Source organism: Chionomys nivalis, chromosome 10 (assembly GCF_950005125.1).
Source record: "Chionomys nivalis chromosome 10, mChiNiv1.1, whole genome shotgun sequence".
Classification (NCBI taxonomy): Eukaryota; Metazoa; Chordata; class Mammalia; order Rodentia; family Cricetidae; genus Chionomys; species Chionomys nivalis.
Window position 1 is genome coordinate 79,450,350 of NC_080095.1, and position 12,941 is coordinate 79,463,290.

At 41.2% G+C, this 12,941-nt stretch overlaps 1 protein-coding gene across 2 annotated transcripts in view; it reads right to left on the reverse strand.

Annotated features, from left to right (window-relative positions):
- Crppa (CDP-L-ribitol pyrophosphorylase A) overlaps window positions 1-12,941 on the reverse strand; it is a 250,550-nt gene that overhangs the window by 211,392 nt on the left and 26,217 nt on the right. For both annotated transcript variants that reach the window (XM_057782626.1, XM_057782627.1), the window contains exon 3: window positions 8,999-9,148. In XM_057782626.1, coding sequence (XP_057638609.1) covers window positions 8,999-9,148 — 150 coding nt within the window. The remainder of the gene's footprint in view (window positions 1-8,998; window positions 9,149-12,941) is intronic.

The window sequence follows — 12,941 nt, forward strand, 5'->3', positions numbered from 1 at the left end:
TCCCAAAAATGAAGCCTGGGAACACTCCTCCATTGCTGGTAGGAATGTGAACTTGTGCAGCCACTTTGGAAGTCAATATGGCAGTTTCTCAGAAAATTGAGACTCAATCTACCTCAAGACCCAGCTATACCACTCCTGGACATATACCAAAGGGCACTCCATCTTATCATAAGGACATATGCTGAAAACTTTTCATAGCAGCTTATTCATAACAGCAAGAAAGTAGAAGCGATCTAGATGTCCTTCAACCAAAGAATGGTTAAAGAAAACATTGTATATTTATACAGTAGAGTACTACCCAGCAGTAAAAACAATGACATCTTGAAATTTGCAGGCAAATGGATGCAACTAGAAAAAAATCATCCTGAGTAAGATAACCAAGGCCCAGAAGGACAAATACAGTATGTACTCACTTATAAGTGAATATTAGCTATAAAGTAAAAGATAATCATACTACAATCCACAGACCTAGAGAGGCAAACTAACAAGGAGAGCTTAAGGGCAAACAGAAGAATCTCTCTGGCAAGGGGAAATAAAATAGATATTGAGGATATACTGGGGTTGGTAGGGTTGGGAACAAGAAGAATCAGATGGGGGAAGAGGAGACTGGGAGAAGTTGGATTTGGGTATGACTTCAGGGTGGGGGAAGCAAGATGGAAAGCTAATAGAATGGAATCTATAAGAGTAACCCTAGCAAATATTCCTTCTAATGGGGGACATAGATGCCAAATAGGCCATCTTCTGATAACCAGGCAGCTTGAAATGGAGAGATTAGGACACCAACCAAGTAACAAAACTTTCAACCTACAGTTTGCCCTGCCTGCAGAGTGTTCTGGGACCAGAGCCTAGCAGAAGCCTCAACAAAGAGATCAGAGAGAATTCATCCAGCAACTGCTAGGAAGAGATGCAGAATCTCATAGTCAAACGTTAGGCAGAGCTCAGGAAGTCCTCAAGAGGAAGAGGAAGAATGGGACGAACCAGGGGAATCAGGTACACCATGAGAACATGGCTCACGGAATCAAGTGACAGGGACTTGTGGAAGCTCCTGGAGATCAGGGAGCCTGTACGGATCTGACCTAGGTCCTCTACATATGTGTTATGGCTTTGTAGCTGGCTGTTCTTGTGGAATTCTTGATAGTTAGACCATGGGCTGTCTCTGATTCTTTTGACTGCTTTGGGACCCTTTTCCTCTTACCAAATTGCCTCATCCAGCCTTGATGTGATGGCATGTGACTCATCATATTATAGCATATTATGCTGTATTTGGTTGATATCCCTGGGAGCCCTCGTCTTTTCTGAGGGGAGCTGAGGGAAGGTGAATCTGGTAGAAAGAGGAGGTAGAGGGAGAGGCTGGAAGGGGAAAAGAAGGTGGGGAAATTGAAGTCATAATACAATATGTGAGAGAGAATAAACAAAAAAGAATGTTTTCTAACTTTAAGAAAAACCAGGTAATCCATTGTTCTTGCCTCTCAAAATGGAAAGAGCAGCCCTCCCTTCGCCAAAGGTGTCCACCCTGTGAACACGTGTGTGAAGCACAGCAGTGCCTGCTTTGTTTTGCTCTTGCTGTCTCCTGACTGCCTCTTGGCTCTTGGGGACAGAGGAAGGATATCACCTCGTGTTCTGGAATACTTTTGGTTTAGATTTGTTATTCTGGGGCACCCCTGGTCAGTAGTATTGTGTGATTCTGGAAACCACTTCTGTGCCGAGCATAAGGAATGCAATGGAAAGTTCCTGCTCCGAGTTCACAGGACACAGTGAGCTCTGTGGAGTCTTTATTATCTCCCTGTGTTGTTCTAGCAGCACAGACAAATTCTCAGCTCACACTGAGAGAATAAAGAACAGAGAAGATCCACGAGGGAGAGGAGAGTTGGAAGTGAGCAGAAGCACTGTGGCAAAACAATAGCTTCTATTCAAATCCAGATATTTATTAGCGCCTACCTAGCTTTTTTTTCCTTCAAATATAAGAGGCATGTATGTGTGTAGAGACATTTTTAAAAGGGAAAAGTTTATAATCTGACCAACAAAAGTTGATGGTGTCACTATAGTTTATTTCCTTATCTGTTCCCTATTCATAATCAGTTTTTTAAATGCATGTGTGTATGGCATACATAAAGTACATTTATGTTAAATACATATTTACTGGATAAGATTTATAAAGGACACAATCCATGCATACAATGTGAATCCTGCTAAAGTAAGATTTTTAATGTCTACATAATATTCATGTAACATGGCATTATTCATCTCATCATTTCCCAATGGTGGCCCCTCTATTTCTTAAATTATTCTTTTTTTCTCCCTGTCTTTTCTATTTCTAAAACATCAAGAATGACAAAAATCAACATGAAAAAGAATAATTATAGCAGCTATTTATGCAAATGATTTAATATAACAATACAAAAGAAATGCATTAACTGCAAATGAATAGTTTTGAAAGAAAACACAGGAAAAGAAAAAGAAGCCCCAACTAAGACACCTACCATAATGGGGCTCACCACCTATCTGGAGTCACACATTAGGAATTCATTTAGTTGAATTCCTAAATCACTGTGGGAAGAAACTACAAACATGTTATGGCTTGGCCTAACTTCATCTGCCTGGAGCTAGAAAAGCTTCCCTAAGTGTCTGTTTGGTATCTGAAGAGGAACACAAAACAGCAATGCAAATCCCAGACAGAAGGAAGCTTGTGAAGGAACTAAAAGGATCGAATGATGGTGAGAGCACAGGCGAGGGAAGGGGGAAGCTGAAAGGGAACTAAGAACAGCAAGCTATACAGAGAAAAAGTGTGGTTTTGTGCCCCCCAGAGTCAGCTACAACACCCAACAGTCACATAAAACATCCAACAGTCACCTACCACATCCAGCAATCACCTACAACATCCAATAGAGTCGCCTACAACATCCAAGAATACTCTACAGCTTCTAATAGCCACCTGCAACATTCAACAATTTCCTACAACATCCAACAATCACATAAAACATCCAACAATCACCTACAACATCCACCATCCAACTATCTCTTACACCATCCAACAATCACCTATAACATCCAAATACATACCTCATTTACTCAACTTCAAACAACCTTGGCTACAGTTAACATATCTCTACTCATTTATCACAAGATGGTGAACTCCCGGTGTGCAGTGTCACTTGAGTTCTACAAAGAGAAGCTCTATCTGATAAAGAGACAATGCAAGTCTTATCTCAAGGTCACACAAATGACCAAACCATTCAATTGCTTTGTAGATGTTTCAACAAAAGGTTTTCTGAGTTTGCTATGAATAACCCCAAAACAGACTGGTTAGTTTTCTCATCAGAAATGTTTTATATAGGTTTTGGCCAAATATGAGAGTGTAAAGTTGACAGAGTGGTTGTCGACCATGTACAATTTTATGGCTTCAATCTTCAGCACAAAAGAAAGCTTGGAAGAGAAGAATGAAATGGCAGTGCTGATAATTCCCGAGGCCATGCCACTCCTAGCTCTTCTGTGTATAAAAGACCTGCTCCCTACTACACAGAAAATAGAGAAAGAGAACAAATTTCAACCCCCACATCGATACAGAGTTCATCTGTATTCATCTGCTTTGTATGTCTCCTGCCTCTGTACTATCTACATTCCTAGGCAAAGTCTGCTGTATTTAATTCCCCTACTACTGGGTTCCGCTTACTCCACCACTGTCTTCTATTGAAGGAGGTAAATCAACAAACTTTTAAGTCGTCTACCTTGTTCAGAAGTTGCTTAAAGCAACCAACCTCATGTCTTGCTCAAATGTGTCAATATGCTTCCTCAAACTGAACCTCTATTCTCTCTGAAATTAATTCAAACCATATCCTCATGTACACCATTATCCTCAATCAATAGTGATCTCAGCAATTTGATAAGATTCATGGACACATTTTCCCGTGGTCCCATCATTCCAAATACTTCCTTCACTATTTCCCATAAATATTTGTTCAATACTGAGGACAATGGTTCCATCATTCCAAATATTTTATTCAATATTTCCTATAAATACTTGTCCATCACTCAGGACAATGGTCCTATTATTCTGAATATTTCCTTTACAGTTCCTTCAATGTTTCCTTCAATATTTCTGGGATATGATCTGCTTAGCTATAGGACCAATCATCTTTCCCCTCAGCTAATTATTCCTCATCTCGTGTCCTATGCTGTACAATGTTTCCCTGTACAACCATCCCCAGGCCTTAATCCCTATAATCTGTTAACAGGTGGCAAAGGGTTGTTAATTTAACAATCATGAGATAAAAATTATCCTCAATTACTCAAGTAGGTTCTTGAAATCACAAGGATCCTTCTACAAGGGAGAAGGCCAGAGCAACCCCAGACATATGACAGTAATGGTGCAATCAAAGGGCCATGAGGCAAGCAATGCACGCAGCATGGAGGAAACTTCTTTCTGAAGTTATTGGGGAGGGTTCTCACCCTCCTTAAGAGAACTGATTCCTTTTATGTCATGGTCAAGGTCTCCCAGGCAAAAGATTCTGTCCCGGGGAGAAGGGAGAGGAGATGGAATGGTTTTCTCTTTTCCCAGTCAGTGCAGTGCCCCACCCTAATAACCTGGCACAGGGAGGCAGCAATTAGATACCCACTTCCCTCAAGACGCTTAAGTTCCTTAGGCAAGCTTGTGTGCAATATGGACCAGTTGCGCTGTAACATTAGTTCGTCTTGATTCTATTTCTGGGGATGCTTTTGTTAACTGAAAAACCTTGACAAAAGCTTGTTCTACTGGAGGTGAATATTTACTGTGGAAAACTGACAGTTCAGAAAGATGTCAGGACCAAGCTATTAGAAGTCAATGAAATAATATACCCATGCCTTTTGAAACGCTATCAAGAGAAGGCATGCATAGGGATTCTCAACAACAGGTCACATATCCACTGAGGCTTATAGGCAAAACCATACTTTGGCACTGCAAGCATGGCAGAAAGAGGGGAATTGTATAGAATTAGACAGGAACCTGATGAGCCATATCAGGATTTCATTTCTCATCTTTTGCAGGTGGTCTGTGGCCTGATGGTTGATGGAGAGGCAGGGGTGATTTCTGCCAAGCAACTGGTGTATGAGAATGTTAATGCTACATGCCAGGCTGCCAGCTGTCCCTTGAGAAAAAAAGGAGAAACTAATGACTCACGCCAGCCTCGGTGCTGACACTGGGCCTGCAAGGGTTAACTCTGGCTACAGTCCTCAAAGGGCAGAGGGTGCCTCAACTATGCCCAATATTTGTGGCTACTGCTTTAAGGAGAGCTAGAATGCTGTTTCCTCTTGCTTTTGTACATGTTACATAGATGATACTCTACTTCCTGCTAAAAATAATAAAATGCTAAAAGACATTTGTGGAAATAAAACTTGGATTAGCCCTTTAGATGCATTCCTTATGACACAAAACAGTTGGAGCTTTCGTTGACTACTTTGGATGACTTTAGAACTGACTTTGGCCATATATCCCTTTCAAGTTGATACTCATTTTTCTTCCAGTGAACTTGCTGATTGACATCCAAACACGCTACCCTATGTCCGCAGTTTCAGCCAATACCCTCTGCAGTGCATACAAATGCCACAAACATGGTCTTGGCAGTACAGTGTCTAGAAGCAGCACGGAACACTTAATCAGGAACCTCTATGAGTGATTTATTACAATTAATTCAGCAGGACTTGCAGATGTGGAAAAATTCAGTTTACTTTGGCCATATTAGTTTGCATTCTAATCTTCTGGGACCTTTATCTGAGGAAATACCAAGGTAGATATCCTCTTATCCCTATCTCTTGTCCTAGAAACTAACAACCTAAAGGAAGCATGAGAATCTCATATATGCTTTCATCAAGAAACGCCTCAGCCCTTCATGTGTAAAAGTTAGTATCATGATATATAGTCCTCACGATGCTAGTTTTGGTAGGCTGAAATGCGTTCCCATCGTTGCAGATCCCTATTCATTGATCAATTTTGCTGTTCTCCTATCAGGAGAAGGTGTTATCACGTCTTTACTAAGAGCTGTTACTACTCTAGGCCCTTGTGGAACATTAAAAACTAACGGTGCTCCTGTATACTCTGCCAAGCTTTCTCAGGAATTTGGCCAACAATAAGCTGTAAGCCACATCACAGGCATTGCACATAACCCTCAAAGTCAATCTTTTGGGGAAAGAACCATTGAACAACTTAGTATGGATACCCATACTAGTTTATATTTTATTTTCTATTTTCTATTCTATATACTTTTTTTTAATTTGGGCAAGGCTTAGCCAAATTTTAAATCTCATCTTACTGCTGCAGATGAGCATTTTGAATCCTCCCCCACCAAGAAAAATAACCATTCAGGTTAATGGTCCTTTGGAGAGATGTATATCTGGTCAATGGAATGGCCCAGATCCAACAACTCACTGGAGCTGGGGCTCTCTTTGTGTGTTTCCTCAGCGTGCTGAAAAGCCAGTGTGGACACCTAAAAGATGGACTTGATTCATGGAAGGTGAATGAAAAGGCTCACAGGTGTCTACAGAGGCTTCCCCTGAAGAAAACAAACTGAATAGGGCAGCAGAGTCATCGAGCCAAGAACAGAATCTACCAACAATGACTCAGATGAGGGAACTAGGGACTGAGAGAAAAGAGCTGTTGAAGTCTCAGGGGGAGGGTGTGACTGAAGAATTGCTGTTCCTTGATACACTGTCTCTGTTGATGGCATTTGTTACTGCTAAGACATACCTGGCATAATGCACCTGATCCTGTGTTTTACTTTGCTAACTAGGAAGAGAATAACATTCCTGTTTATTTTAATTATTCTCAATTTAACTGGTGTTAGATTCCTAATCACCTTACAGGAATATACGGTCACATGACAATTTAAGCATAGATATTCAGGCCTTGAATGATGAAATATTAAATATTCAGCATTTAAAGTTAAATGAATAGCCCTTTCCATTGCTGCACAAAACCTAGCAAAGGTTTTGGTCATACTTTTTGAGTCTCTAATTGAACTTCTAAAGAGGGGACCATAGGAAAGCCTCTGAGAATGTTTTTATTGGTTATTCTGAGGGCTTGAGATTGATTTGCTACTCCATGTCTGCTTCAAAGATTGACTTGCGTACACTGAAAGGGGGAACTGCAGGGAATCGTGTGTCCTGGTCTAGCTCCCCGAGAGGCTTGTGTCATAGGGTTTTCAGGTTAAGTCTGGGTGTCTTGGGCCACTGCATGACTTTCAGTGCCTGAGAAAATAAGGCCCTCCCTCCAGCAATGAAGCATTCAGGCTGCCCGTGCTTCTCTGCCTTCCCTAGAAGTCAGTGAAGCTTATAGAATTCTGACAGGACAATTGGTCTTAGACATTAATCTTGTGTACTCTGTACAGCCTGAAAATATCATGGTATCCTAGAAACTACCATTGTATTCATCCTGGCAACGGCCATTGTATTGTTTCTGATACAGGTATAAAAAGTCTGATTGCTTGTAATAAACTTGTCTCAGCCTCAATCTTGCTGTGACCCCTCCAACCCAGGCCTGATGACGACATTCTCACAGACCATAATTAGGTAACCCTGGCTTGGTAAGTAAGCACTGTTGCTTATAGATGTTAGCATAAGTTCTGTGATTGCACAAAAAGGGGAAAAAAAGTGTGCAGAGCCCATGATCTCTATCAAACTGTGGTCTAATTGGCCATCATCCAAGTTCTAGTCAATACCATCTTTCTACCTGGTGCTGAAAGAATTTTGGATGTTCACAAAGCCAATCTGCTTCTGTTTACAGGATGTTTGTATATCAAAAACTGTCATCCTGAAACAAGTAGTAATTTGGTTCCCATACTGCTTCTGCTTAAAGGAAAGAATTTGATTTTGTAATTGCTCCTCAACACAGAATGATAGCCTTTGGGATGCTTCTATGTACTATAAGTGTGTATTGTTCCCATTGGTTAATAAGGAAAGCTTTTTGACCAATAGACAGACAGGAGAAGATTAGGTAGAACAATCAAATAAAGGACTTGGATGGGGAGGAATGGAGTCAAGAGACACAAAAGCATTCACCCAAGAAACAAGATGGCAGCAGACCAGTAAAAGCCATACCACATAGCAATACATAGAATAGTAGAAATGGGTTAATTTAGATGTAAGAGCTAGTTAGTAATAAGTCTGAACTATAGCCCAAACAGTTTGTAATATATATATACATATATGTATATATATATATGAATAACCACTACCATTCTGCAATCTAATTACCATTACCCTACCTTAACTGCCAATCTCTCTCAACACATTCACAGATTCCCCAATGCCAGTTGAGTACTGAGTTACTCCACCTTATTTTACAGAGAAGTTTCTGAGAAATTGATTGTGACACTCAGTAATGACTTATTCACATATGTAAATTAGCAATAAAATTATATAAGTACAGAAGGTTTCCAAATGAAAGAAAAAATACAGATACCCAAGTATCAATTTGTGGGGGTGACATTTTTATAGTTACTTAACTTAAATATTTAATTAAGATGTCTAGATCTCTATGCAGAAAATTTATCCTCACAAAGCCCTGTTTATAAGGCATGTGTGGACCAGTGTTTAGGGACCCTGGTGTGGGAATTATCTGAATGCACAGCCCTGTTTACAGTAAACACCTGCATTCCTCCTGCAAATGTGGAATTTCTGCACGTGCTAGCCAGAGGAAACCTATGTGACCACCCTACAACCACGGGCTTTGAGCCTCTAACGGACATCTAGGTGTTACACACATTTCTGCATTTCCAGTTCTCCAGAATTGCTATCTGTGACCCATCAAAAGAAGGAGAGAGCTTCAACCGCTTCCAAAGGAATTCTCTCTGCATGCCTGTATGTTTGTTCTACACCAATAGAGTACTCTCATTGCTCCCCTGTGGTACACTCCGCCCTGGAGTACAACAATATACTGAGTCTTGCAGGTTTTTCTAGAAATTCAAATGTGGACGCGGTTTCAAAGGGCACAACAGAATAGTAGCTTTTGGAAAGCCCAGATTCTTACCTGTTGATATGCTTCGTAGATCACATCAAAGAGGAAAGCCTGTGGCATTTCACTGGCCCTGTGTTTAGCGCGGTCCAGTGAGTGCTCTAGGCAGCCATCAGCAGAGGGACTGATGACAGTGGACACCAGAGGCCGAATTGCTCCTGCTGCCTACAAGGGAAAAGAAAGCACCTAAACAAATGCTTGCTCAATTCACAACTAATAGCTAAAATTTAAAAAAAATAGTTTCATAGGATAGCAAAGCCAGGCATGCACTTCAACATGGAAATACCATTTTCATTATATGTTCAACTACTTTCCCACATCAGGCAGATAACATGGCTCAGCAAGGAAATTAATGTGTTTGTGATCAATCCAGGTGGCCTGAGCTTGACCCTGGAACCCACATGGTGGAAGAAGAAAACAGACTCCCACGGACGGGCCCCTCACCTTTCCACGGACGGGCCCCTCACCTTCCCACACATGGGCCTCTCACTTTCCCATGCACACGGTGTCACGTGCACCCTCACACGCCTCTTACATACCCATAAATAAATGAAATACACAACCCTTTCCATCATAAGCTACTGAGATCAAACTCTATAAAGAAGGTTACAAGACAATTGGGTTTTCCCTGAAGTTGGGAGGGATAGAGAGACTATTGTGAAACAATTAAAATGAGTTTCAAATTAATGCTTAGAAATGAGTGTGCTTTCAGAAAATTTAATTTACACATTGGATCATTAAAGGAAGAAACTCCCCAGGATCACGACTTTGAGACTAAACAACCTGAATAGCAATGAATTTATGTCTTGCTCTAATTCATTTCACAAACAGCTCTTTTCAAACACAATGTCCAGGCAGCACTTCCTCAGGCATGGCATGCATCCCTTCATTCCCATTCCTACGAGGAAAGCTCTGGCTTATTAAGGGCTGCGACGAAACTGCACGTTAAAGATGGCTCCTTCATGCCTGACCCTCTGCCCTTTAGTTTCAATAGGTTTTCACTATGGTCTTGACTGTCCTTACCAGACAGCTACCTCAGTAAAGTAGCCTCAAAGTAAGCGTCCATGGGGGCTGGGCTGTCAACTAACCATTTGTATCTTCAACATACCATTTCTTCAGAGAATTGTAACACAACAGTCCCAGCCCATGACAGGAATAAACAAATATAGCAGCCTGCTCTAAAGAGGACACCACCATACCAACATGGTCTACGTGCTACTTTACAGAAGAGGACATCATCACCAGAGCAACATGGTCTACGTGCTAGTTCACAGAAGTCACAGCCAATGGGATGAAAACAGAGCTGATATATGAACCAAGGAGATGTTTTATAATTGCAACAATGTTTCCAGAACATCAAGTCAAAATGTGGAGCCTAGATACAACTGCAAAAGTGAGACAGCCAATGGTGAGGGGAAATAGTACCAACACTTACCATAAGCCAAAGGTGAGGGAAAACAGTGCCCAACACCTACCATAGAGGTTAAGGACCCAATGGAAAAGAAACACGATTACTCTAATTTTTAAGAAAAATATTAAATTTCCATAACAACTACCTATAGGCAGTACTAGAGTTCCAAGCCAGACCATAAAAAAAGAAGAAAGAAAAGTAAAGAAAAAAAAAAAAAAACCTAAGAGAGAATGTGTGATATCCAAAATGGGAGGGCAAAGAGCATCATAGACGTTTCCCAATGAAATGGAAATTAAAAGGATGAAACACATATTTTAAATAATTTATTTTTATTTTGGTGCATTGGTGTTTTGTCTGCATGTATGTCTATGTGAGGGTGTTAGATTCCCTGGAACTGAAGTTATAGACAGTTGTGAACTGCAATGTAGGTGCTGGGAATTGAACCTGGGTCCTCTGGAAGAGCAGCCAGTGCTGCCAGGGCTCTTGACCACTGAGCCATCCCGCCAGCCCCTGAAATGCATGTTTAAAACCTTTTTTAAAGTAATCACTGAGAGCCTGTAAGAACTGTCCCAAAGGTCTGCAGCCAATAAAAACTGTATGAAAAAATATGAATCTTGGTTGTAAGAAGAAAATTGTATGCATTTACGCAGTGACATTCTTCTCCATCCTCAGCTCAGTGGAGCAGCAGCTACCTGAGAGGAAGTGGAGCTTTAAAGGGGGAGAAGGAGAGATAGATGGGGAGAGGGTGGGAGAGGGCTGGGGGAAACCAAAACCAAAACAAACAAAAGCACGGCCAGTCAGTTCCAGCTCATACTGGAAAAAGTAGGGAGGCAGCGTTCCCCTCAGCAACTTGTAGAGACTCTGAAACTGTGCAATGTGCCCAGATGTTCAGTTCACATCGAGGGCAAAATCTCTACGCCAGGGAAAGACAGGCAGAACCACGGCCCAAATCTTCAAGGCTCTGTTTCAGTGGCAGCACAATGACGAGGGTGTCACTCCAAAAGAAAAGGCTCCATAGTGCTCCACAGCTTCAGAGCAGACAGGTGAACAGAAGAAAAACAGACAGGAATTAGAGTGGGCCACAACAAAACCAAAGCACCTGAGGCAGTCATTCCTCTGACGATCCCTTGATGCACATACTTGATCAATAATAGACCAATGGGGCTCCCGCCATGCAGGGCCAGGTTTCCAGCTCTTCATGTATGAAGTCCAGACAAGGGATCTCACCTCTCCTCTCTCTACAGTGCCTACAAAACACTCAGGCATGTTTTTCCTGAACATATGAATATGTTCATGTGTACCAATTACCCCATACCTCTGTGAACAGGGCCTTCTCTACTCCCAGTCATAAGTTAATTATCAGTCTGTGCTGCACGAATAGCGCTGACCAACCTTGTGTCAACCCAGATACACAGCCATCTTCTATGTTCAAAGTGGAGTCAACAGCTGCTTGCAAAATGGTATCACTCATAAGAAGGTGAAGTCTGAAAATCCAACATTTTACATAACAATGCAACAGTTCGGAGTAGAGTACCTACAGTCTGCTCTCAACAATGCCTCTTAAGCTCAACAGAACGAGGTAGTAAAATCTGACTTCTACTAACGTTTATATTGTAGGCCCAATAGACCAAGCTAAGAAAACACCACTGTCCGAGTTAGGCTTCCCCTTTCTATGATGAAACACCATGACCAAAGCAACTAGGGGAGGAAGAGTTCATTTGGCTTGTGTTTTCATGGCACTGTCCATCACAAAGGCTGTCAGAACAAAATTCAAACAAGGCAGGAACCTAGAGGCAGGAGCTGTTGCAGAGGCATGGAAGGGGGCTGCTTATTGGTTTGCTCCTCAGATGCTTGCTAGGCCTGCTTTCTTATCGAACCCAGGACCACCAGCCAATGGGCGGCCCCATCCATAATGGGTTTGGACCTCCAATATCAATCACTAATTAAGAAAATGTAGGTTTGCCTACAGCCTCATCTATGGACATATATTCTCAATTGTGTCTCCCTCCTCTCCAATGATTGGAGCTTGCGTCAAGTTGAGTTGATATAAAATTAGTCAAACACATACACACACACACATACCAGATAAAGAAATAAAAAAATATTTTGTATAAAACCTTCTCCAAAACTAATTGTATATTTGGCTACAAAGCAAGTCTCAACAGATACCAAAATAATTGAAACCACCACACACACACACACCCCATATCTTATCAGACCACCGCAGATGAAAGCTGGATTTCAACAACAAATACAAGGAAAGCCTACAAACTCATGAAAACTGAACATCTCTTTACTGAGTTACCACTGAATAAAGGAAGAAAGAAGTTAAAGACTTCCTAGAGTTCAACGAAAATGAATGCCAAAACTGACCACACTTATGGGACACAATGAAAGCAGTGCTAAGAGGAAAGTTCACAGCACTAAGAGTCTTCTTGGAGAGATTGCATACTAGCAACTCAACAGCACACATGAAAGAAATAAAAGTATCCCAAAGGAAATATTCATTGAATGCAAAGAGTATAAATATTTTTTTAAAAATCAATA